General features: G+C 43.4%; 1 protein-coding gene across 2 annotated transcripts in view; it reads right to left on the bottom strand.

Moving 5' to 3' along the window:
- LOC139388469 (RIMS-binding protein 2-like) overlaps positions 1-26,335 on the bottom strand; it is a 91,641-nt gene that overhangs the window by 27,568 nt on the left and 37,738 nt on the right. For both annotated transcript variants that reach the window (XM_071135143.1, XM_071135144.1), the window contains 2 exons: positions 9,918-10,007; positions 6,945-7,067 (listed from right to left, as the gene is read on the bottom strand). In XM_071135143.1, coding sequence (XP_070991244.1) covers positions 6,945-7,067; positions 9,918-10,007 — 213 coding nt within the window. The remainder of the gene's footprint in view (positions 1-6,944; positions 7,068-9,917; positions 10,008-26,335) is intronic.

Genomic DNA, 26,335 nt, shown 5'->3' with positions numbered 1-26,335 from the left:
AAGAGTGTCCCAGAGTAAAGACTAAAGAGTGTTCCAGAGCAGAGACTAAAGAGTGTTCCAGAGTAGAGACTAAAAAGTGTTCCAGAGCAGAGACTAAAGAGTGTTTCAGAGTAGAGACTAAAGAGTGTTCCAGAGCAGAGACTAAAGAGTGTTCCAGAGCAGAGACTAAAGAGTGTTCCAGAGTAAAGACTAAAGAGTGTTCCAGAGCAGAGACTAAAGAGTGTTCCAGAGTAGAGACTAAAAAGTGTTCCAGAGCAGAGACTAAAGAGTGTTTCAGAGTAGAGACTAAAGAGTGTTCCAGAGTAGAGACTAAAGAGTGTTCCAGAGTAGAGAGACCCACAGTAGCAACTGTAATTGAGTACTGGCAGTGTCTGCTGTGAAAAAGTTACCTGAAAAAAGATTGAATCTCTCAAAGTTCATCTCAGTGTACCAAATCCATGTTGCTGAAATTACTTTTTTTTGTAGTGGAAGAATAACCCCGGACACCCCTACTGGCTTTGAGCTAAGCAGGCACTTCTTTGCATAATCACAGTCTTAAGCTCTGCTGGGGACTCTAGTGACTGAGGGACTGTCACCAGGCTCCTTTGTGAGGGGCAAGTGCTCAATGTGAAACCTTCCTCCCCAAATTCATAATGTACTACTGCTCCTATAGTCGAATTAACCATTTTTTTTTCACCATATACGTAAATACTGTGCAAAAGCACACTCCGTCATCACATACTGTAACCAAGCTAGCACCACTAGGCTACTGTTCACAGAGACATTAGCTGATTGTTAATGTACGCTGAATGACCAAAAGTATGTGGACACCTGCTCGTCGACCTTCTCATTCCAAAATCATGGGCATTAATATGGAGTTGGACCCCCCTTTGCTGCTATAACAGCATCCACTCTTTTGGAATGACCAAAAGTATGTGGACACCTGCTCGTCGAACTTCTCATTCCAAAAGCATTGGCATTAATATGGAGTTGGTCCCCCTTTGATGCTATAACACCTGGGAAGGCTTTCCGCTATATGTTTGAACATTGCTGCGAGGAGTTGCTTCCATTCAGCCACAAGAGCATTAGTGAGGTCAGGCACTGATGTTGGGCGATTAGGCCTGGCTCGCAGTCTGCGTTCCAATTCATCCCAAAGTTGTTTGATGGGGTTGAGGACAGGGCTCTGTGCAGGCCAGTCAAGTTCTTCCACACCTAACTCAACAAGCCATTTCTGTATGGACCTCGCCATGTGCACTGGGGCATTGTCATGCTGAAACAAGAAAGGTCCTTCCCAAAACTTTTGCCACAAAGTAAGTTGGAAGCACAGAATCATCTTGAATGTCATTGTATGCTGTAGAGTTAAGATCTCCCTTCACTGGAATTAAAAAGCCTTGCACGAAACATGAAGAACAGCCCCAGACCATTATTCCCACTCCACCAAACTTTACAACTTTACAGTTGACACCATGCATTCCTACCTGCATTTGGGCAGGTAGCGTTCTTATGGCAACCGCCAAACCCAGATTTGTCCGTCGGACTGCCAGATGGTGAAGCATGATTCATCACTCCAGCCGACGCTTGGCTATGCACATGCTGATTTTAGGCTTGTGTGCGGCTGCTCGGCCATGGAGACCCATTTCATGAAGCTCCCGACGAGCAGTTCTTGTGCTGACGTTGCTTCCAGTAGCAGTTTGGAAATTGGTATTGAGTGTTGCAACCCAGGACAGATTTTTTTTTATTTTTTTAATTTTACCCCTTTTTCTCCCCAATTTTCGTAGTATCCTAATTGTTGTAGTAGCTACTATCTTGTCTCATCGCTACAACTCCCGTACGGGCTCGGGAGAGACGAAGGTTGAAAGTCATGCGTCCTCCGATACACAACCAACCAAGCCGCTGCTTCTTTAACACAGTGCACATCCAACCCGGAAGCCAGCCGTACCAATGCGCCGGAGGAAACACCGTGCACCTGGCCACCTTGGCTAGCGTACACTGCGCCCAGCCCGCCACAGGAGTCGCTGGTGCGCGATGAGACAAGGACACCCCTACCGACCAAGCCCTCCCTAACCCGGGCGACGCTAGGCCAATTGTGCGTCGCCCCACGGACCTCCCGGTCGCGGCCGCTTACGACAGAGCCTGGGCGCGAACCCAGGACTCTGATGGCACAGCTGGCGCTGCAGTACAGCGCCCTTAACCACTGCGCCACCCGGGAGGCCGCAGGACAGATTTTTATGCGCTTTAGCACTCGGCGGTCCCGTTCTATGAGCTTGTGTAGCCTACCACTTAGCTGAGCCGTTGTTGCTCCTAGCCGTTTCCACTTCACAATAACAGCACTTACAGTTGACCAGGGCAGCTCTAGCATGGCAGAAATTTGACGTACTTACTTGTTGGAAAGGTGCCATCCTATGACGGTGCCACGTTGAAATTCACTGCGCTCTTCAGAAAGGCAATTCTACTGCCAAAATGTTCTACAGAGATTACATGGCTGTGTGCTCGGTTTTATAGACCTGTCAGCAACGGGTATAGCTGAAATAGTTGAATCCACTAATTTGAAGGTGTGTCCACATTCTTTTGTATATATAATGTAGATAAATAACTGATTTATCTATACTGATTTAACTAGTCTTTACTAGATTTTCTGCTGCTGACATCTGCCTCAACAAACAGTCGAATTGCCCCTTCCAAGTCCCTGACAGTGAGAGATGCAACTTCAAAGTAGCCTACTACTCAACTCGCCACCAGGCACCCATATGCTCTGGATACAGGACATCTCACTGCCGCACTCATGGTAGCAGGAGGGCGAGGAAGGGTATTTTCCAGCATTCAAGGGTTTGAGAAATGTGCTTGCTTGATGATCAATTCATTACACTAAAATAGTCACCAATCAAAAGGGCATTTTTCTCATAGGAGGGCATGTACCTCTGTCGGCGCCATGACAAGTTGGGGCAGCCGTGCTTCTAGTTTCTAAGCAACTATGCAATATTTTCTTTTATATGTGTTATTTCTTACATTTTTAGCCCAGAATTATTTTTGTGTTATTACATACTGCCGGAAATAACTTTTGGATATCAGAGCGGTGGTAACTCAGCATTACCAGCATTACCAGCATTACGACCAGGAATATGACTTTCCCGAATTGGATCCCTTGTTTGTACCCCCCTGGGCAATTGAACTGATTCCAGAGGCTGATCCAAAACACCTTCGGCTGAGAAGAGGTATTCGGAGTGGACTTCTAGTCTGACTAAAGAGGCGCGCACAACACCCACTGCTTCCGAGTATATTACTCGCTAATGTTCAGTCTCTGGATAATAAAGTTGACGAGCTCAGGACGAGGATCTCCTTCCAGAGAGACATCAGGGCTTGTAACATACTCTGTTTCAAGGAAACATGGTTCTCGTGATATATAGTCTGAGTCCGTTCATCGCACATACAGGAATGATGATCTCTCCGGGAAGGAGAAGGGCGGGGGTGTATGTTTAATGATTAATTACTCATGGTGTGATTGTGATAACATACAGAAACTCAAGTCCTTTTGTTCACCCGACATAGAATACCTCACAATCAAATGCTGACCGTATTACATCCCACGAGAATTCTCTTCGGTTATAGTCACAGGCGTGTATATTCCCCTCAAGCTGATATCACAATGGCCCTGAAATAACTACACTGGACTCTATGCAAGTTGTCCTGAGGCAGCATTTAAAGTACCCAATGATTTTAACAAAGCTAATATGAGGAAAACGCTACCGAAGTAATACCAACACATTGACTGTAGCACTCGCTCTGAGAAAACATTGGACCACTGCTACTCAGCTTTTCGAAATGCCTACAAGGCCCTCCCTTCAGCAAATCTGATCATGACTCCATATAGGCAGAAACTCATACAGGAAGTACCCGTGCTATGGACTATTCAACGCTGGTCTGAACAATCAGAACCCATGCTTCAAGATTGTTTTGATCACGTGGACTGGGATATGTTCTGGGTAGCCTCTGAGAATAACATTCTCGAATACACAGAAACGGTGACTGAGTTTATCAGGAAATGTATAGGAGATGTTGTACCACTGTGACTATTAAAACCTACCCAAACCAGAAACCGTGGATAGATGGCAGCATTCACGCAAAACTGAAAGTGCGAACCACCGCATTTAACCATGGCAAGGTGACTGGGATACAAACAGTATAGTTATTCCCTCTGTAAAATAATCAAACATGCAAAATGTCAGTACAGAGACAAAGTGGAGTCGCAATTCAACTGCTCAGACACAAGATGTATGTGACAGGGTCTACAGACAATCACAGACTACAAAGGGAAAACCAGCCACCTTGTCGACGTCTTGCTTCCGGATAAGCTAAACACCGTCTTCGCCCGCTTTGTGGATAACACAGTGCCACCGACACGGCAAGCTATTAAAGACTGGGCTCTCCTTCTGTGGCCGAGTTGAGTAAGACATTTAAGAGTGTTAACACTCGCATGGCTGCCGGGCCAGACGGCATCCCTAGCGCGTCCTCAGAGCATGCGCAGACCAGCTGGCTGGAGTGCTTATGGACATATTTAATCTCTCCCTATCCCAGTCTGCTGTCCCCACATACTTCAAGATGTCCACCATTGTTCCTATTCCTAAGAAAGCAATGGTCACTGAACTAAATGACTATAGCCCCATAGCACTCACTTCTGTCATCATGAAGTGCTGTTAGAGACTAGTCAAGGATCATATCACCTCTACTTTACCTGACACCCTAGACCCACTTCAATTTGCTTACCGTCCCAATAGATCCACAGACGATGCAATCGCCATTGCACTGCACATTGCCCTATCCCATCTGGACAAGAGGAATACCTATGTAAGAACGCTGTTCATTGACTATAGCTCAGCATTCAACATCATAGTACCCTCCAAGCTCATAATTAAGCTTGGGGCCCTGGGTCTGAACCCCGCCCTGTGCAACTCGGTCCTGGTCTTCCTGACAGGCCACCCCCAGGTGGTAAAGGTAGGAAACAAGACCTCCACTTCACTGATCCTCAACACAGAGGCCCCACAAGGGTGCGTTCTGAGCCCTCTCCTGTACTCTCTGTTCACCCATGACTGCGTGGCCACGCATGCCTCCAACTCAATCATCAAGTTTGCAGACAACACAACAGTAGTAGACAGTAGATTACCAACAATGACAAGACAGCCTACAGAGAGGAGGTTAGTGCCCTGGGAGCTTGGTGCCAGGGAAATACCCTTTCACTCAACGTAAACAAAACAAAGGAGCTGATCGTGGACTTAAGGAAACAGGGAGCACCCCCCCTATCCACATCAACGAGAGTGGAGAAGGTGGAAAGCTTCAAGTTCCTCGGCATACACATCACTGACAAACTGAAATGGTTCACCCACACAGACAGTGTGGTGAAGAAGGCACAACAGTGCCTTTTATACCTCAGGAGGCTGAAGAAATGTGTCTTGGCACCTAAAACCCTCACAAACCTTTAGAGATGCACAATTCGAGCATCCTGTCGGGATGTATCACCGCCTGGTATGGCAACTGCACTGCCCGCAATCGCAGGGCTCTCCAGAGGGTGGTGCAGTCTGCCCAACGCATCACCGGGGGCAAACTACCTTCCCTGCAGGACAGCTACAGCACCGGATGTCACAGGAAGGTCAAAAAGATCATCAAGGACAACAACCACCCGAGCCACTGCCTGTTCACCCCGCTACCACCCAGAAGGCGAGGTGAGCACAGATGCATCAAAGCAGAGATTGAGAGACTGAAAAAGAGCTTCTCTCTCAAGGCCATCAGACTGTTAAATAGCCATCACTAGCACCGTAGTGGCTGCTGCCCTATATACATAGACTTGAAATCACTGGCCGCTTTGATAATGGAACATTAGTCACTTTAACAATGTTTGCATATTTTGCATTACTCATCTCATATGTATTTACTGTATTCTATTCTATTCTACTGTATTTTAGTCAATGCCGCTCCGACATTGCTCGTCCAAATATTTATATATTCTTAATTCCATTCCTTTACTTTAGAAATTGTGTGTATTGTGTGTATTGTTGTGAAATTGTTAGACTTATTAGATATTCACTGCACTTTCGGAGCTAAAAACACATGCATTGCGCTACACCCCCAATATCATCTGCTAAACATGTGTATGTGAACAATAACATTTTATTTGATCTGCTAGGCTCACTCTATCAGATGTGGTGGGGGTCATTCAAAAGCTCCAGAATGAACTGTCCTCTTGCTCTCCCACACAGCGATCAGACAATAGCCTACAGATTTTCATAATCGCAGTCATTGGTATCGTCATTATCCCTGCAACATTGAGCACACTGGAAACGAAGGAGAATGCTCCACTTCGGGAAATCTTCTTTCTCTGCTTTCTCCATTATGTTCTCCAACATGCAGTCTACCCATCTGTACAAATCAATAGGCAATGAGAAAGCAACACACACTTCTTTCATTTTTCAGGAGCAGGAGTCAATTTCCTCTTGATGGGTACATTTTTCCCTCAAACATATCCACTCCTTACAAACAGACAATCAATATGGAATGGAGGGAAGCAGTGATTTGTAATGAGAGCATTTTCACACTGCTATGAGACTACTGCTGATTGCTATTGGCAAATAAGAGTCTAATGAAAAAGTGTGTCCTGCAAAACAGATAACAAAGCTCATGACTTACACCAATTTCTTCCAAGCTTTATTGTAAAAACAATATGTATTCTATAACTCGAAGGACAGATTTTGTAGATAGATGCATTTGCCCAATCAGGTTTTCACAAAAGGTACAAGTGATCTGGCCTTACGTTAACCTAAACCAATCAGATTGCAAAGGCCTTATAGAACCGTGCCGCTGATGTTTAGTTCATATCTCATGATTGGCTGAGTTGGAGGAACAGTAGCAGTGAATTTAGGAGAGCTAGGATGGATTGATAGATGTTTGGATGGATGGACGGGCAGATGTATTCTCACCTTGAGGACCTGCTCGAGGTTCTCCAGTTTGCCTTGGAGCTGTTTCCTCTCCTCTTGAGCCAAGTCTCTCTCCTGACTCACAGTGCTATAGGTGTGTCTAAGTTGCTCATATTCTGACCTTACCTAGAGAAAAAGAAAATAAGGAAAGAGAGAAATCAAATCAGGGGAAGAGTGAATCAGAGAGATTAAATATACAGTATACGCATTTGGAGTGAGGGAAGAAAAAATTGGAGAAAACCAATTTTTCTTCTATTCCAACAATTTATCCTTCTTTTTCATTCATATCCATGTATTTCCGAAGTAACAGAGGCATGCAAAATTGATGAAGATTGGTCTTACACCATTACATGAATCAGAGTTTCATGGGGGTGGGGTGGGGGGGGGTGGGGGGTGGGGGGTGGAGAGTTCACAAACTGAAGTAAAGTTAATCAGCCTATTTCCATTGTGACTATGAAAGGTAGCTGCTGACTCAAAATCGGTGGCTTCATTTCATCATCAATCTGAATGCCTTGAAGGTGAGTTCAGTTGGGTTCTCTGGAGTTAGGCTGCATCTGAACAGAATCATTCCTCACCGCTTTCCAACCCCTTAAGTCACTAATTAATTACCTCGACAGATTAGCTCATTCAAGGTAATTTGCAGACTCCACGAAATTGCACCACACAAGTTATTCATAATGCTATACTTGTACGCTGAAACAAATGATTTCAGCCAGACCCTCAAACAAATGAATCTATAATCATTCTTGGTTGTGGGTAAAGTTTGTGACAATATATTATTTTCTGATATAAAATCAAATCTATTGTATATCTCCCCATAATTCCATAATTCTGACAACTCCACTTAGATGTGATACAATTCTTTCTCTACACAGGGGTCAGTTAAAGGTCATCTGGGGATCATGAGGGGGGAAATGAGAAAATGATAATGACAAAGACCAAACTGACTGGCTTAAATCACCCACAGCAACTAGTCCCTCGCCTTCCCTCCCATCAATCAGACAGTCCTGACAAGTTCCTCTCAGCACTCGTTTACTCTCTCCCTTTCCTGTCGTCCATCTGGGGCTCTCTGTCCCCCGCTGCATCCCCTCCCTCTGATACAGGAAGACTGCTCCACTCACACCTCCCATCGATCTCACATCGTCCGCTTGAGAAATCGCCCCTTTGACGCGAGGGTTAGACAGAGGCGGTTATTTACTGAGTCTCAACAATCTCATTACATTAATACCCAGAGAGAGAGAGAGAGCACCTTGGCTAGCGCCCAGCACTAACGCTAACTGCTCCTGTGATTACTGCCTCTGATGCTAACGCTAAGGTAGTAACATCAGACCCAGGCTCGGGCACTGGTACCTCCCGTCTTTCATCTCAAAGACCCGTCTTGGCCGGCGGAGAAAGACAGCTCCTTTTTGTTTACAGACAGATTATTTCACTGTATCACAATTCCAGTGGGTCAGAAGTTTACATACAATAAGTTGAATGTGCCTTTAAACAGCTTGGGAAATTCCAGGCATGGCTTTAGAAGCTTCTGATAGGCTAATTGACTTCATTTGAGTCAATTGGAGGTGTACCTGTGGATGTATTTCAAGGCCTACCTTCAAACTCAGTGCCTCTTTGCTTGACATCATGGCAAAATCAAAAGAAATTAGCCAAGACATAAGAAAAACAATTGTAGATCTCCACAAGTCTGGTTCATCCGTGGGAGCAATTTCCAAACGCCTGAAGGTACCACGTTCATCTGTACAAACAATAGTACGCAAGTATAAACAACACACAGCCGTCATACCGCTCAGGAAGAAGACGCGCTCTGTCTCCTAGAGATGAACGTACTTTGGTTTGAAAAGTGCAAATCACTCCCAGAACAACAGCAAAGGACCTTGTAAAGATGCTGGAGGACACGGGTATAAAAGTATCTATGTCCACAGTAAAACGAGTCCTATATTGATATACTGAAAGGCCGCTCAGCAAGGAAAAAGCCACTGCTCCAAAACCGCCATAAAAAAGCCAGACTACGGTTTGCAACTGCACATGGGGACAAAGATAGTATTTTTTGGAGAAATGTCCTCTAGTCTGATGAAACAAAAATATAACTTTTTGTCCATAATGACCATCATTATGTTTGGAGGAAAAAGGGGGAGGCTTGCAAGCCGAAGACACCATCCCAACCGTGAAGCACGGGGGTGGCTGCATCATGTTGTGGGGGAGATTTTCTGCAGGAGGGACTGGTGCACTTCACAAAATAGATGGCATCATGAGATAGGAAAATTATGTGGATGTATTGAAGCAACATCTCAAGACATCAGTTAAAGCTGATGCTTGGTCACAAATGGGTCTTCCAAATGGACAAGGACCCCAAGCATAGTTCCAAAGTTGTGGCAAAATGGCTTAAGGACAAGTCAAGGAATTGGAGTGGCCATCACAAAGCCCTGACCTCAATCCCATAGAAAATATGTGGGCAGAACTTAAAAAGTGTGTGCGAGCAAGGAGGCCTACAAACCTGACTCAGTTACACCAGCTCTGTCAGGAGGAATGGGCCAAAATTATTGCGGGATGCTTGTGGAAGGCTACCCAAAATGTTTGACCCAAGTTAAACAATTGAAAGGCAATGCTACCAAATACTAATTGAGTGTATGTAAACTTCTGACCCACTGGGAATCTGATGAAAGCTGAAATGAATCATTCTCTACTATTATTCTGACATTTCACATTCCTAAAATTAAGTGGTGATCCTAGCTGACCTAAGACAGGGGATTTTTACTTTGATTAAATGTCAGGAATTGTGAAAAACTGAGTATAAATGTATTTGGCTAAGGTGTTTGTAAACTTCCGACTTCAACTGTATGCCCATTGATCAAGAGAGTTTAGCACTGTGATGGGCTGTGCTGTCGTGCAGTTGAGCCCTATGGGCCCTGGTCAAAAGTAGTGCACTATGTAGGGAACAGAGTGCCATTTGGGATGCATACTGAGAGTCTTACCTACCTGGTCATACTTGGATACCTTCAGGTTGTGGCTGGACAACTCAATGTTCAGGCGATTTTTCTCCTGCAACGCATCCTGGAGCTTAGTTTTCTGCGGAGGGATAGAGAGAGGGAAAATATAGGCAGGAGAGAGAGAAAGAGGGTGGTGAGAAAGAGAATGAGTCTAAATGCGACAGTACAGTCCATGGTGATATCGGTGTATTAAATCATAAAGTAATAGTGTGTACAGTACAGCAATAGGCTACAATGCATTTTGTACGTTTACTCCATCTGCAAACGTGTATTGTTATACACCACATAGACATTCATCTCAGTTTGTCGTATCCAGGTCACAAACCCCCTTTGTTATCTAGACAACAGAATACACTGCTGCACACGTCACCTTCCATTTGGTGTGTGACCGACACCATTAACAGTGCCACCCTGAGATCTCCAAGGACCCAACAGCACCCTATGAGCCCTGGTCAAAGTAGTGCACTACATAGGGAATAGGGTACCATTTGGGACAACGATGTTGAGAGGCAGAGGTCTTCCCTCTGACAGACGTTTATGCTAAATCTCACACAGTGAAAGAGGTGTGAAGTGACTCTTGCTTTAATACAATTATGTAACAGGCTTAAGTCCTGAACACACACAGAGAGAGAGAGAGAGAGAGAGAGAGAGAGAGAGCTGTGAGGGTAGATGCCAACTCTAGACCCAGGGTGGATGGAGGATTTGTGGGGAGGATAAAGCCTCAGCAGGCTCCCTATCGTCAAATTGTCTGCACATATGGAGGGACTCAATAAACAGCAGACTGCCACTGTGAGTGAGTAAGTGTGTGTGTGTGTGTGTGTGCACGCATGTGTGTGTGTGTGTAGGTGGTAAGGTGTCGATGACAACATGGAGACACAGAGGTGCAACACATTCTCCCCATCCCCTCTTCCTGCGGTGTACTGTACACTGTACGGTGGCTTTGGAGACTCCTCTCACTATAGGGATAATCCTGATGTCAGTGTACTTCAGGTGACAGCTCCACTTTGTACCTTAGCCCTAAGAGGACTAGACAAGGCCTTAGAGTCAACATCGCTGTCTGTCAAACACAGCGAGAATAGAGGGGGGCGGGAAGAGAAGTCAGGGAAGGAGGGAGATAGACACAGAGAGAATGTTCCTGGTCTGACCCCCCTCTTATGGGCATGACTGGGTACAGTTGCAGGCAGTGAAGTATCCTCCAACAACTCCTCCTATGAGTCAGAGATTCACAGCTTCACTCTCGTCACACGACCTGTCGACACAACCCTCTATTCCTAGCCTCTGGAAGGGATGGAAATGCTCCTTCATCCCTTTGAGGTGTACAGACTGCATGCTGTTGTTGAACATTCTATGGACACTTTGAACCTGCTGTGAAAATAAAAATCTAAATCAAACACGGACAATAAAATACTTTCAAACCCACTCCACAAAGGATTAACAAATGAAGACAAATGGAGCAACATGGTTAAAAAAAGACCAGGGTGCAAACGGAGCTGAAGAGCATTCATTTCCAGCATGGAGCCGTGGTGTAGAAACAGACAGACAGACAGTGTCTGTGTGTCTAAAAATCCATATTTGCGTGCCAGCCTGCTGGGTGGAGGGTGGACAGAGCAGAAGAGAGAGAGAGCCCTCAACACTCCCAGTGACTAATTCACACTGACATCTCTGGCTGTTTTCCTCCATCCTCATCATCATCCCAATACTTTAATTTAGCCTGTGGCACTGCATCTGCTCCGGATGCTCTGTCCAGTCCCTAGAACACAGGCCCAGAGAAAAATAGATCATAGTGTGTGGGGACTCTGTCTATAACCCAACGCACACTGTTCATATTATATCGAATGCACTGCATTGTTGTTTTGTATCCACACACTTACAATTATGAGCTACTGTCACTGTGCATCTGATTGAAATTAGGGTTCATCTCTGTCAGTAGGAGCTGATTAGGAGCTGATTATGGCTCAAGGCTACAAGACTACTCTTCTCTCCTCTGTATCCAGCAGTATCTTCATGTCAAGGTAGTGTCTCATTTTAAAGTACTAAGTCAATGTTTAAAACACACAGAGAGAAACACCTGTATACACACGTTCTCTCTCTCTCTCTCTCTCTCTCTCTCTCTCTCTCTCTCTCTCTCTCTCTCTCTCTCTCTCTCTCTCTCTCTCTCTCTCTCTCTCTCTCTCTCTCTCTCTCTCTCTCTCTCTCTCTCTCTCTCTCTCTCTCTCTCTCTCTCTCTCTCTCTCTCTCTCTCTCACCACAAGTGATCGCTCTTGCTCAGAACACCAAGGTAATCTGTCTAAATGACTATCACCCCATAGCACTCACATCTGCAGCCATGAAATGCTTTGAGAGGATGGTCATGGTTCACATCAACACAATTATCCCAAACACCCTGGACCCACTTCAATTCGCATACCGCCTCAACAGATCCACAGATGACACAATCTATATTGCACTCTACACTGCACTTTTCTACCCGTATAAGAGGAACACCTATGTTATAATGCTGTTCATTGACTACAGCTCAGCGTTTAACACCATATTGCCCTCAAAGCTCATCCCTAAGCTCGGGACCCGGGGACTGAACGACTCCCTCTGCAACTGGATCCTGGACTTCCTGACGGGCTGCCCGTAGGTGGTGAGGGTAGGCAACTACACATCCGCCACCTGATTGCATGATCACTGACGACTATGAGACAGCCTATAGGGAGGAGGTCTGTGACCTGGCAGTGTGGTGCCAAGACAACAATCTTTCCCTCAACATTAGCAAGATAAAGGAGCTGATTGTGGACTACAGGAAACGGAGCACTGTAGTGGAGCAGGTGTCCACATCACTAAAGAATTAACATGGTCCACACATACCAACACAGCCGTGAAGAAGGCATGACAATGCCTCTTCCCCCTCAGGAGGCTGAAAAGACTTGGCATAGGCCCTCAGATGTTACCCCTTCAGCAGGTCAGGGTAACATCACTGCTTTGGCAGCTGCAGTGATGATGTCATCATCATCGTCTTCTGACATGGTATCTATCATTCCCTGCTATTTTACCAGATATTAAAGACAATGATTAGGCATCCAATCACTCCAAACAATGACAGAAACAAGGCATACTGAACGTCTCCTAGGCCTATACACTCCAGTCTACCAATCCCATCTTATTTAATCACTAGCATTGTCTTGGTGAGAGTGTAGTGTTAATGTATATAACGTGGTTGGTTTATCTACAGCTATTTACCTAAATGTCTTAGACAGACAGTACGTAGTGTACATTATGTGTGTGTCTCTGTTTCTTCAGACTAAATTCAATCCTGTGGACCCCGTGGTTTCCCGCTGGTCCCTTTAAACTCCCGGGAGGATTTCCTAGGTTAATGAGACGACATGCAGCTTTGTTCCCAGGAACTGTAGGGAGACCCTCAGTGCCTCTACTAGGTGGCCTCCATACTGTCTCTTTGATGGGATTAGTGGCAGGCAGGTCACACTGGGATACACGGCCGTGTTGGAGCTATACCATAGCACTATCATCAGGGGCATGAGTTCATGTAGAACAAAAGCAGAAGATATCCTTATAGAGGGCACTGCAGTATTCATTGAACCATGTTTTAACGTGTCAAGTCTAACACACGACTTAGGATAAAGCTATTAATTTGGCATGCATTCTAAGTGGTACGCTAGTTTGCATGTTGGAACGCAGCCCATCTTTCGTAACTCTGGCCCCCATTTCCTCCAGTCACACCCCCACTCTGTGTTAGTCCAGTGTGATGTAGATGATGTAGGACAGCGAAAGGGCAAAGGGAACGTGACATGGCCCATAACCTTAATAGAAGGATCAGTTGTTTGTTCAGCACCATCAGGTCTGGAAGATTCAGAACCTCCCAGCCATCTCTCAGCAGCAGTGAGGGAGGCCATGTGCCTACAGTCATGCTATGATAGGACTTTCAGCTGATTCTACTTAACAATGTTCCTCTCACCTCTCCCTGTTGGCTCTCTACAGGTCGCTCATTCATAAAACACAAAGTGAGTGGGGCTAATCCAGTGTTTTGGTGTGTGTGTGTATGTGCTCTGTGTGTGCGTGCGCCATGAGTGTGTATGTGCTCTGTGTGTGTGTCAGTAGTAGCAGGCCTACGGGGCATCTCTAAAACAGTGCCAGGTTGAAACGAGGACTGTGCTGCCAAGACACAGCTGGCTCAGTGTACAGCAGAAAGAAGATCTGCACTGTGAGCAGTGCACACTGGATATGTTTGGGTTGCATAACCAGCAGCTTTTGGGAGGAGCTGCCTCTAAGCTCTGGTCCAGGGTCAGTTTCTACAACCTCAGTCTTCACTTATAAGGATTTAAACAACAAGACCCGGTCTTGTGGTAAAGGGCAACTTCTATTTCAGCCAACATCTTCCCTCAAATCTCTATGGTTGCATCCCAAATGGCATCCTATTCCTTATAGTTCACTACTTTTGGCCATGGTCCCTGGTCAAAAGTAACGCAGTATAAAGGGAATATGTCACAAGGCGCAGCGTGCGTAGAGTTCCACATGTTTATTAAATGAAACTCACAAAAACAAATTGCCGTCGTCGCTGTCCTCCCTTCTCTTCTTGCGTCTGTTTCCACGGCAGGCTTTCGTATCTTGCCAAGACTTCCTCCTAAATCCAGGATATTCTCTCCTCGACCTCCTCCAAAGACCAGGAGTCCATCTCCTCCCGGGCACGCTGCTTGGTACAGTTGTGGTGGGATCTTCTGTCACGATCATTGGAATAAATGGACCAAGGCGCAGCGTGTGTAGAGTTCCACATGTTTATTAAATGAAACAATAAAGAGTAACGAAATGTGAAGCAAATGCAGTGCTCACAGGCACTACACAAAAACAAGATACCACAAAAACCCAGTGGGAAAAGGCTGTCTAAATATGATCCCCACAGACAACGATAGACAGCTGCCTCTGATTGGGAACCATACCAGGTACAAGATAGAAATACAAAAACTAGAGTACCCACCCTAGTCACACCCCGACCTAACCAAATAGAGAAATAAAAAGGCTCTCTATGGTCACGGCGTGACAGAATAGGCCAGTGTCAGTTAGGACACAGATTTTTGCTATTGCAGTCTCGCTCTTCTGACATGCCTAGGGTGTGTGCTATCTCTCTCCTGTGCTGTCTGAAGTGTGTATATTTTTGGATCCTTTGATATACATTCCATAATACATGCCACCTATCATTGTCATCAGGACTACCTGGCCTGATGACTCCTTGCTGTCCTCAGTCCACCTGGTCGTGCTGCTGCTCCAGTTTCAACTGTTCTGCCTGCGGCTATGGAACCTTGACCTGTTTACCGGACGTGCTACCTGTCCCAGACCTGTTGTTTTCAACTCTCTAGAGACAGTAAGAGTGGTAAAGATACTCTGAATGATCGGCTATGAAAAGCCAACTGACATTTATCCTGAGGTGATGACCTGTTGCACCCTCTATAACCACTGTGATTATTATTACTTGACCCTGCTGGTCATCTATGAACATATGAACATCTTGGCCATGTTCTGTTATAATCCCCACCTGGCACAGCCAAAAGAGGACTGGCCACCCTTCATAGCCTGGTTCCTCTAGGTTTCTTCCTAGGTTCTGGCCTTTCTAGGGAGTTTTTCCTAGCCACCGTGCTTCTACACCTGCATCGCTTGCTGTTTGGGGTTTTAGGCTGGGTGTCTGTACAGTACTTGGTGACATAAGCTGATGTAAGAAGGGCTTTATAAATACATTTGATTGATTGATTGTCATCTTGTCATCTCGCTATTTGACCAAATGACAGTCAGCCTTAGCCTTGGACTCACCAACATAACAACAAGCCAGGCCATACTTTAGAGTTTGTCCTTGTCCTTTTTCACAGGCTAAAATGAAGAGGCTGGATTGATGGTGTAAAGTGATATGCCCAGCTCCTGAATTGTTAATGTATTTTAGTTGAGCTGTGTGAGCAAAGATACAAGATATAAGAAGGGGTTGGCCAGAGAGAACACTTTTAGGGGACAAATTCTAAGAGAGGTTTGTGAAAGGTGAGTTTTACGCCCGATTACAAATCAGCAACACCTAGCCTACGCGTACTTGCGGAGATGAGAGAATCGTACAGGTGTAAGCAACATAATTTAGGATTGGTATCAGCAGTGGGTGCGGTATGCCTATATATTCCTGCAGATCGCTAGCGTCTCAACAACCACACAGTCAAAGGAATAAACTATGCGTGTAAAGGTTATTCTTCCCGAGCTGGCTGCTTGTGAAAGGCACAGAGAAAGACCCCCATAGCTTGCCCCCACTAAACAGGACGAGTCTCAGCAAGGCTTTCACGAAGGAGACAGAGGAGAGTACTGTCAAGAGAAAGGCCAGCACTACAGTCATGAAGGATTAACTTCTTCACTGTATAATACACCTCCACATTTTCATCTCCCTCTACCGTGCATAACCTCCCTGCCTAGGTTGTGTCTGTGTGTGTGTATGTGTGTTGAGTTCATGCTGTGCATGCGATTGAGTGAGTCCGTATGCATGTATGTGAGTATGTTTGTATGCAGTGTATGTGTGTATGCCAGGATGTGTGTGTATAAGTGAAGGGATCCAGCAGTGTGCGTGTCTCTGTGTGTATGTAGGGCCTGGGGCCAGGGTGACATGCATTGGCCCCTTTTGAGAACAAACGGGCCCCGGGGCTGTGAGGGACATGGGCTGTTCCACTCTGGCAAGTAAGCCTCAGGGGAGAGCAGAGCACGCATCAGATGACGTGACTAAAAAGAGCTTTCAGTCAAACAGCTACCCAGGAAAGAGCAGAAAATAGCCCATATTAATATATGTAGCCTTAGAAATAAGTTTCATGTAATCAATAACTTGCTAACATTAGATAACATTAACATATTACCCATTTCTGAGACTCACTTAGATAATTCATTTGATGATACAGCAGTAGCAGTACAATGAAAGAACATCTATAGAAGAGACAGAAATGCTTATAGGGGAGGTATTTCTGTATATATTCAGAGCCATATCTCTGCAATTCTTAGAGAAGATCTTATGTCAAGAGTTATTAAAGTGTTGTGGTTGCAGGTTCACTTGGCACATCTAAAGCCTTTCTTTTGGGGTGCTGCTACAGGCCATCAAGTGCTAACAGTCAGTATCTAAATAATATGTGTGAAATGCTTGATAGTGTATGTGATGTAAACAGAGAGGTTTACTTTCTTGGGGACCTGAATATTGAATATACTTTTATTACATCAAGCTGTGTACTCAGGAGGAAGCTTCTCACTGTAACTAGTGCCTGTAATCTCGTTTTAGGTTATTAATCAACCTACCAGGGTGTTTACAAACACTACAGGAACAAGACCATCCACATGTATTGATCACATGTTTAATAATACTGTAGAACTTTGTTCTAAGCTGTATCCGTACCCATTGGATGCAGTGATCACAATATAGTGGCTATATACAGGAAAGCCAAAGTTCCAAAAGCTGGGCGTAAATTAAATTGGTGTATAAGAGATCATACAAAAGATTTTGCTGTGACTCTTAGGTGGATGATGTTAAAAATATTTGCTGGCCTGATGTGATTAATAAGGAGCATCCAGACGCTGCACTTGATGAATTTATGAAATTGCTTCTTCCAATTATTTATAAACATGCACCTTTTAACAAACTTACTGTTAGATCTGTTAAGGCTCAACGGATTGATGAGGAATTGAAAAACTGTATGAATGAAAGAGATGTGGGAAAATGAGTGGCTAATAAGTCTGGCTGCACATCTGACTGGATGACATACCACAAATTGAGAAATTATTTGAGTAATCTCAACAAAAAGAAGAAGAAACTGTATTATGAAGCCAAGATAGATCAATGATATAAAGATTGATGGAAAAAAACTTGAATACTTTAAATTAAATTACTTCAACTCCATCTTTTATTGAATCAGATGGCTTATTCATCACGAAACCATTTGATGTTGCTATTTAGTTTAATGATTACTTCACTGGCAAAGTAGGCAAATTTAGGCAGGAAATGCCAACAATGAACAGTGAGCCATCGTATTCATGCATAAAAGAAAAGCATTGAAAAAGCAACAGTTTGAAGAAAAGCAACAGTTTGAATTTTGGAAAGTTAGCGTGAGAGAGGTGGAAAGATTATTGTTATCAATCTATAATGACAAACCTCCTGGCATTGATAACTTATAGCCAATCATATCTGTCATATCTTTATTCTGAGCCTAGATTAAAGTTTTTTTTTCTTAGGCCTGGAGGGAAGCCAAAGTAATTCCTTTACCCAAGAGTGGTAAAGCGGCGTTCACTGGTTCTAACAGCAGACCAATCAGCTTGCTGCCAGATCTTAGCAGACTGTTGGAAAAAATTGTTTGACCAAATAGAATGCTATTTCTCTGTAAACAAATGAACAACAGCATGACTTTCAGCATGCTTATAGAGAAGGGCAGTCAACATGTACTGCACCGACACAAATGACTGATGAATGGTTGAAATAAATTGATAATAAGAAGATTGTGGGAGCTGTACTGTTAGATTTCAGAGCAGCCTTTGATATTATTGATTGATGAGAAAACCTATGTATTATGCCTTTCCAACCTTTGCCAGGTTGTGGATTCAGAGCAACATGTATCTATCGAATAGAAGGGTTTTCTTTAATGGAAGCTTCTCTATTGTCAAACATGTAAAGTGTGGAGTACCGCAGGGCATCTTTTTAAGCCCTCTACTCTTTTCTATTTTTACCAATGACCTGCCACTGGCATTAAACAAAGCATGTGTATCCATGTATGCTGATGTTTCAACCATATACGCATCAGTAACAACTAGAGGTCGGCCGATTAATCGGATTGGCCGATTAATTAGGGCCGATTTCAAGTTTTCATAACAATCGGAAATCTGTATTTTTGGGTGCCGATTTCTGTTTTTTATATATATATTTTTTCATACCTTTATTTAACTAGGCAAGTCAGTTCAGAACACATTCTTATTTTCAATGACGGCCTAGGAACGGTGGGTTAACTGCCTTGTTCAGGGGCAGAACGACAGATTTTCACCTTGTCAGCTCAGGGGATCCAATCTTGCAACCATACAGTTAACTAGTCCAACGCTCTAACCATTGCACTCCACGAGTAGCCTGCCTGTTACGCGAATGCAGTAGAAGCCAAGATAAATTGCTAGCTAGCATTAAACTTATCTTATAAAAAACAATCAATCATAATCACTAGTTATAACTACTAATCCAGTTTAGCAGGCAATATTAACAAGGTGTAATTGTGTCATTTCTCTTGCGTTCATTGCACGCAGGCAGAGTCAGGGTATATGCAACAGTTTGGGCTTCCTGGCCCATTGCAAACTAATTTGCCAGAATTTTACGTAATTATGACATAACATTGACGGTTGTGCAAAGTAACAAGAATATTTAGACTTAGGGATGCCACCCGTTAGATAAAATACCGAACGGTTCCGTATTTCACTGAAATAATAAACGTTTTGTTCTCGAAATGATAGTTTCCGGATTCGACCATATTAATTACCAAAGTATTTCTTTGTGTTATTATGTTATAATTAAGTCTGATTTGATCGAGCAGTCTGACTGAGCAGCAGCAGGCCCGTAATCATTCATTCAAACAGCACTTTCGTGCGTTTTGCCAGAAGCTATTCGCAAGCACAGCGCTGTTTATGACTTCAAGCCTATCAGCCTAATGGCTGGTGTTACCAATGTGAAATGGCTAGCTAGTTAGCTGGGTGTGCGCTAATACCGTTTCAAACGTCACTCGCCTTTAGATTTGGAGTAGTTATTCCCCATGGGCTGCAAGGGCCACGGCTTTTGTGGAGCGATGGGTAACGATGTTTCGAGTGTGGTTGTTGTCGATGTGTTCCTGGTTCGAGCCCAGGTAGGGGCGAGGAGGGGGACGGAAGCTATACTGTTACTCTGGCAATACTATAGTGCCTATAAGAACATCCAATAGTCAAAGGTATATGAAATACAAATGGTATAGTGAGAAATAGTCCTAGAAATTCTATATTAACTACAACCTAAAACCTCTTACCTTGGAATATTGAAGTCTCATGTTAAAAGGAACCACCAACTTTCATATGTTCTCATGTTCTGAGCAAGGAACTTAAACGTTAGCTTTTTTACATGGCACATATTTTACATGCAGACATTTTTACATGGCGCACATTTTTACATGGCACATATTGCATATTGGCACATCTTACTTTCTTCTCCAACACTTTGTTTTTGCATTATTTAAACCAAATTGAACATGTTTCATTATTTGTTTGAGGCTAAATAGATTTTATTGATGTATTATATTAAGTTAAAATAAGTGTTCATTCAGTATTGTTGTAATTGCCATTATTACAAATAAATTGGTATCGACTCTTTTGGTCCTCCAATAATCGGTATCAGCGTTGAAATATCATAATCGGTCGACCTCTAGTAACAACAGCTAAAGAAGTCACTGAAACCCTTAACAAAGAGTCGCAGTCTGTTTTGGAATGGGTGGCCAGTAATGGGTGGCATAATGCCTCTCCCCCATGTGACCTACTTGTTGTGTGCATGTACTGTTATGTATGTATAACAGATAGATTCACACACACACACTGCATTTTCATGTTTTTAAATGTAGAGTACCTGTAAAAAGTTTGGACACACCTACTCATTCCAGGGTTTTAATTTGGATTTTTTTCTATTTTCTACATTGTAGAATAATAGTGAAGACATCAGAGCTATGAAATAACACATAGGGAATCATTTAGTAACCACAAAAGTGTTAAATAAATCAAAGTCTATTTTATATTTGAGATTCTTCAAAGTGGATGACAGCTTTGCACACTCTTGGCATTCTCTCAACCAGATTCATGAGATAGTCACCTGTAATGCATTCCAATTATGAAGTGTGCCTTGATTAAAAGTTAATTTGTGCAATTTCTTTCCTTCTTAATACGTTTGAGCCAATCAGTTGTGTTGTGACAAGGTAGGGGTGGTATAGAGAAGATAGCCCTATTTGGTAAAAGACCAAGTCCATATTATGGCAAGAACAGCTCAAATAAGCAAAGAGAAATGACAGTCCATCATTACTTTAAGACATGAAGGTCAGTCAATCCGGAACATTTCAAGAACTTTGAAAGTTTCTTTAAGTGCAGTCGCAAAAACCATCAAGCACTATGATGAAAATGGCTCTCACGGGGACCGCCACAGGAAAGGAAAACCCAGAGGTACCTCTTCTGCAGACAATAAGTCCATTAGAGATAACTGCAACTCAGATTGCAGCCCAAATAAATGCTTTACAGAGTTCAAGCAACAGACACATCTTGTCACGTTCGTTAGAATAAATATCGGACCAAGGCGCAGGGGATGTGTTATGCACGTGAGTGAGGACCCAAAAGCGGTTTAACAAAAACAGAGTCCTTTAATGTCAAAACACAGGGAAGACATAGATCCTCTTCAGATGTATATAATGGCAAAATAGACAACCCGCAGAGAGGGCGATAAATTAATCATAAAGTCCTTCTGATATTTACAGAAGAGTCCCCCTTCTAGCAGCAGAGGAGAATAGCTGGGTTAGAGTCCCCTTCTTAGCAGCAGAGGAGAATAGCTGGGTTAGCGGCGACAGACTGCTGGTCTCTCTGGGTAGGCGCGGGTCGTAGAGGACAGAGGTACCTGATCACACGTAGCATCAGATGAACAGGCAGATTCCGACAGGACGGGACAAGGGTGAAGCAAACGAGACGATAGTTTGGTTCTGGCATGAGAAACTCAAACGAGAATCTGACAAAGACAGAAGCAGGAACAGAGAGAGAAATAGAGACCTAATCAGAGGGAAAAAAGGAACAGGTGGGAAAAGGGTGAACGAGGTAGTTTAGAGAAGATGAGGAACAGCTGGGAGAAGGAGAGGAAGAGAAGGTAACCTAATACGACCAGCAGAGAGAGACGAAGTGAAGAGAAAGAACAGGAACAAGACATAATATGACAATACATGACAGGATGTTGAGTTCCACATAATTTAATGAATAAAGTGAAACTTAGCAAAGACAAAAACAAATATAACAGTAATAACAGTAAACTAACAACGAACCGTGACTACAGAGATGCTACGTGCACTAACTCAAAACAATATCCCATAAAACACATGTGGAAAAATTCTACTTAAATATGATCTCCAATAAGAGACAACGATAACCAGCTGCCTCTAATTGGGAACCATATCAAGCACACCAACCTAGAAATATGAAAACTAGAATGCCCACATAGAAATAATAAACTAGAATACAACATAGACATACATATACTAAATCCCTAGTCACACCCTGACCTACTATACCATAGAGAAACAATGGTTCTCTACGGTCAGGGCGTGACACATCTCACCATCAACTGTTCAGGTGAGACTGCATGAATCAGGCCTTCATGGTCGAATTGCTGCAAAGAAACCACTGCTAAAGGACACCAATAAGAAGAAGAGACTTGCTTGGGCCAAGAAATACGAGCAATGGACATTAGACCGGTGGAAAGCAGCTATACGCCATCCCATCTGGTTTGCGCTTAGTGGGACTATCCTTTGTTTTTCAACAGGACAATGACCCAACACACCTCCAGGCTGTGGAAGGGCTATCCAAGAAGGAGAGGGACAGAGTGCTACATTAGATGACCTGGCATCCATAATCACCCAACCTCAACCCAATTGAGATGGTTTGGGATGAGTTGGACCACAAAGTGAAGGAACATCAGCCAACAAATGCTCAGCATATGTGGGAGTTCCTTCAAGACAGTTGGAAAAGCATTCCAGGAGAAGCTGGTTGAGAGAATGCCAAGAGTGTGCAAAGCTGACATCAAGGCAAAGGGGGGCTACTTTGAAGAATCTCAAATATAAAATATATTTGGATTTGTTTAACACTTTTTTGGTAACTACATGATTCCATATGTGTCATTTCATAGTGTTGATGTCTTCACTATTAATTGACAATGTAGAAAAAAAAAAACTTGAATGAGTAGTTGTGTACAAACTTTGAACTGGTGATGTATGTAAATTGTGGTCTTTTTTGACAGTAATGGCTTTTTCGTTATGTGTCCGACCCCAGCAAGACTAGTTGTCGCCATTGTCATCAGCTGATGGGGATCCTAATACATCACAAATCGAATCAAATCAAAATGACATAATACATTTGACATCACCGGGACCTATTGCTCCCATTCGTCACACTGGAGCATAAAAAAGTGTAAATAAAAATGTTTTTCCCCTGAAAGTCACTTAGGTGGATCAGTGAACTTTGAGGTGATTAAAAATCCCTATGGCAAGGACTTACCCAAGTCTGACTAGGACTCCATCCCGCAACACACAAGACCCAAATCTCTAGCAAAACATGAAGAACGGCTAAATAATTCAAGGTTGACCCCATTGCACAGTTAAAACGTATGCTATTAATACACTGAACCCTGTCATGTTGCTTAGCCCACTGTTTCCATGACGATGGTACTGTATAGCACATAAAAGGGGATCCCAATAGGTCCTGTAAGCCTATATTGTTGACTACACTCTACAGTACATGCAGTTTGGCTTGTGGACCCTCATCCTTCTCTAGTGAGCCCAGCTCGGTGACACCATGTGACTGAGGGGCAGTCCCAGGTAGAGGTGGCTATCATGTTGGCTGTGTTTGAACAGAACCATATACAGTCTCCCTAATGTCCCCATGGCCTGGTCCCCTCAGCCTGTATTTAGTCCTGCTGTGGCTCAGTCCTCCATTCAACTGCCAAGCACAACACCACTGTACTGAGGACAAGGAGATAGGGGGAGCGAGAGAGAGGAACATGGAGAGAGGATAGATGAGTGGAAGATGGATAGATACTGGAAAGAGAATAGGTATAACGATTAAGGCAGAGAGAAATAAAAAAAGAGAGAGAGAGAGACAGAGAGAGAGAGCGTGCGGCGAGGGGCTTGTAGATAGCTGGGAGTGCCACCTAGCCCACTGTTGTGGAAGTAACTAGTGTTTTCCATTAGTGCCAGCTGTCGGCTAATCAGCCGGTTACAGACTCATTTTCAGCCAGCTACATTTTCCACTTCATATTAACTAGGCTACTTTTCATTTCAATTTCAATAATTCTAGCCCTCTCCCGCTAGAATGAATGATATGCACCTTGTAGCAATCTATTGATAAGATAAGCACCTGTAAGTCACAAAACCAACAATCACTGGAAAACGCAGCAGAGAGGAAGAGGCAAAGCGAGAGGTTTCACTCACCAAAATCTGTCCAAAATAAGCATAATGTGTTTCTATAGGCTTATTTTGGACCTAAGCCTGCCTTCCCGCCTTTGGGACAACGACTCCCATTGCTAGGGTGGTCCAACCAGAGGTCATTATATACAGACCTCTGGTTGTTGTCAAATTTCTTTACACGGAGGGAGAGAATGTTTGGGGTTTTAGGCTGGGTTTCTGTACAGCACTTTGAGATATCAGCTGATGTACGAAGGGCTATATAAATTTGATTTGATTTGAATGTAATGTATTTATTATGGATCCCCCATTAGCTGCTGCCAAGGAAGCAGCTACTTATTCATGGGGTCCAGCAGAATTTAGGCAGCTATAAAAAAATGACAATACAGATTTCACAACACATTAAATGTGTGTCATCAGACAACTACTCTACTACCACATATCTACAACGGAAAAGCCATGTGTACGTGTGTGTTGAGTGCATATGTTATCATGTGTGTGTATGCATGTGTCTGTGCCTGTGTGTGTCCCTCTTCACAGTACCCGCTGTTCCATAAGGTGTATTTTTATGTTTTTTAAATCTGATTCTACTGCATCAGTTACCTGATGTGGAATAGAGTTCCATGTAGTCATGGCTCTATGTGCGCTTCCTATAGTCTGTTCTGGACTTGGGGACTGTGAAGAGACCTCTGGTGGCATGTCTTGTGGGGTACACATGGGTGTCTGAGCAGCATGCTAGTAGTTTAAACAGACAGGTCAGTGAATTCAACATGTCAATACTCACAAATACAAGTAGTCACAAAGTCAATCTCTCCTCTACTTTGAGCCAGCAGAGATTGATATTCATGTAATGAATGTTAGCTTGTTACATTTAATTAACTTCTTGACCATACTTGAGACGCAGACGTCTCAAGTATGCCCCTGGAAATGCAAATGCGCTACGCTAAATGCTAAATGTACTCGTTACAACTCAATCTTTGATCAAAATTCACAAGCAGGGTATTGAATTAAAGCTACACTCGTTGTGAACCTAGCCAGCAAGTCAGATTTTTAAAATGCTTTTCGGCGAAAGCATGAGAAGCTATTATCTGATAGCATGCACCCCCCAAAATGCCAGCACGACACGTAAACAACAGATTTTGCGGTAGCCGGCGCTACCCAAAACGCAGAAATAAAATATAAAACATTCATTACCTTTGACGAGCTTCTTTCTTGGCACTCCTATATGCCCCATAAACATCACTATTGGGTCTTTTTTTCGTTTAAATCGGTCCATATATACCCAAAATAGCTTTGTATGGAAGCTGTGTCATTCAGAAAAAAACATCGTTTTTAAACGCTGCGTAATTTTTTTAAATTAAAAAAGTCGACGATAAACTTTCACAAAACACTTCGAAATCCTTTTGTAATCCAACTTTAGGTATTAGTAAACGTTTATAATCTATCAAAATGATTACAGGGCGATGTATTTTCAATAGGTCTTCGCTTGCAAATCAATGGCTGCTAATGTCTTCATCAACTACATCCGGGTGAAGACTGGGAAAATGGATGCCAGATAGATGGATTTTCCAACAATTAATTCAATTGAAAATGACGACAATGGCGACATCGTGTGGAATTTGTATGAATTGCAGGCAGGTCGATATTAAATTCTGTTCTCTTTTAACAACTCGTGGAAGTGACTTATGGAAATTATTTTTAGCTTTCAGAGAGCAGTTTTTCTTGCGTTTTTCAATGAAACACACGATCTGTTATAGTCACAGCCGTGATTTAACCAGTTTTATAAACTTCAGAGTGTTTTCTATCCACACATACTAATCATATGCATATACTATATTCCTGGCATGAGTAGCAGGACGCTGAAAAGTTGCGCGATTTTTAACAGAATGTTCGAAAAAGGAGGGGGTAGAAGTAAGAGGTTCAGCCAGCCGTGATGCACTGTTCTGGGTCATTTGTAATTTTCCTCACCACACAACTGGACAGTAGTCCAGGTGCGACAAAACTAACGACAAGTTGAAATCCACAACTTAGCCTAATTATTGTTTTCTATTGTGTGTTTAACATATCGTATCGCATAGAACGCTATTTACTGTGTGTTGATTGGCAACTGAACAGCAAGCATTGACTACAGCGGCGGACGCTGATTGGCTGAATACCAGGGGCGCGAAGTGGTTGGAGTTGTCAACAAAGCAGCATGACACAAATACAATAGCAA

Source organism: Oncorhynchus clarkii, chromosome 29, assembly GCF_045791955.1.
Source record: "Oncorhynchus clarkii lewisi isolate Uvic-CL-2024 chromosome 29, UVic_Ocla_1.0, whole genome shotgun sequence".
In the NCBI taxonomy this organism is placed as follows: domain Eukaryota; kingdom Metazoa; phylum Chordata; class Actinopteri; order Salmoniformes; family Salmonidae; genus Oncorhynchus; species Oncorhynchus clarkii.
This window is presented reverse-complemented; position numbering and strand designations above follow the sequence as displayed.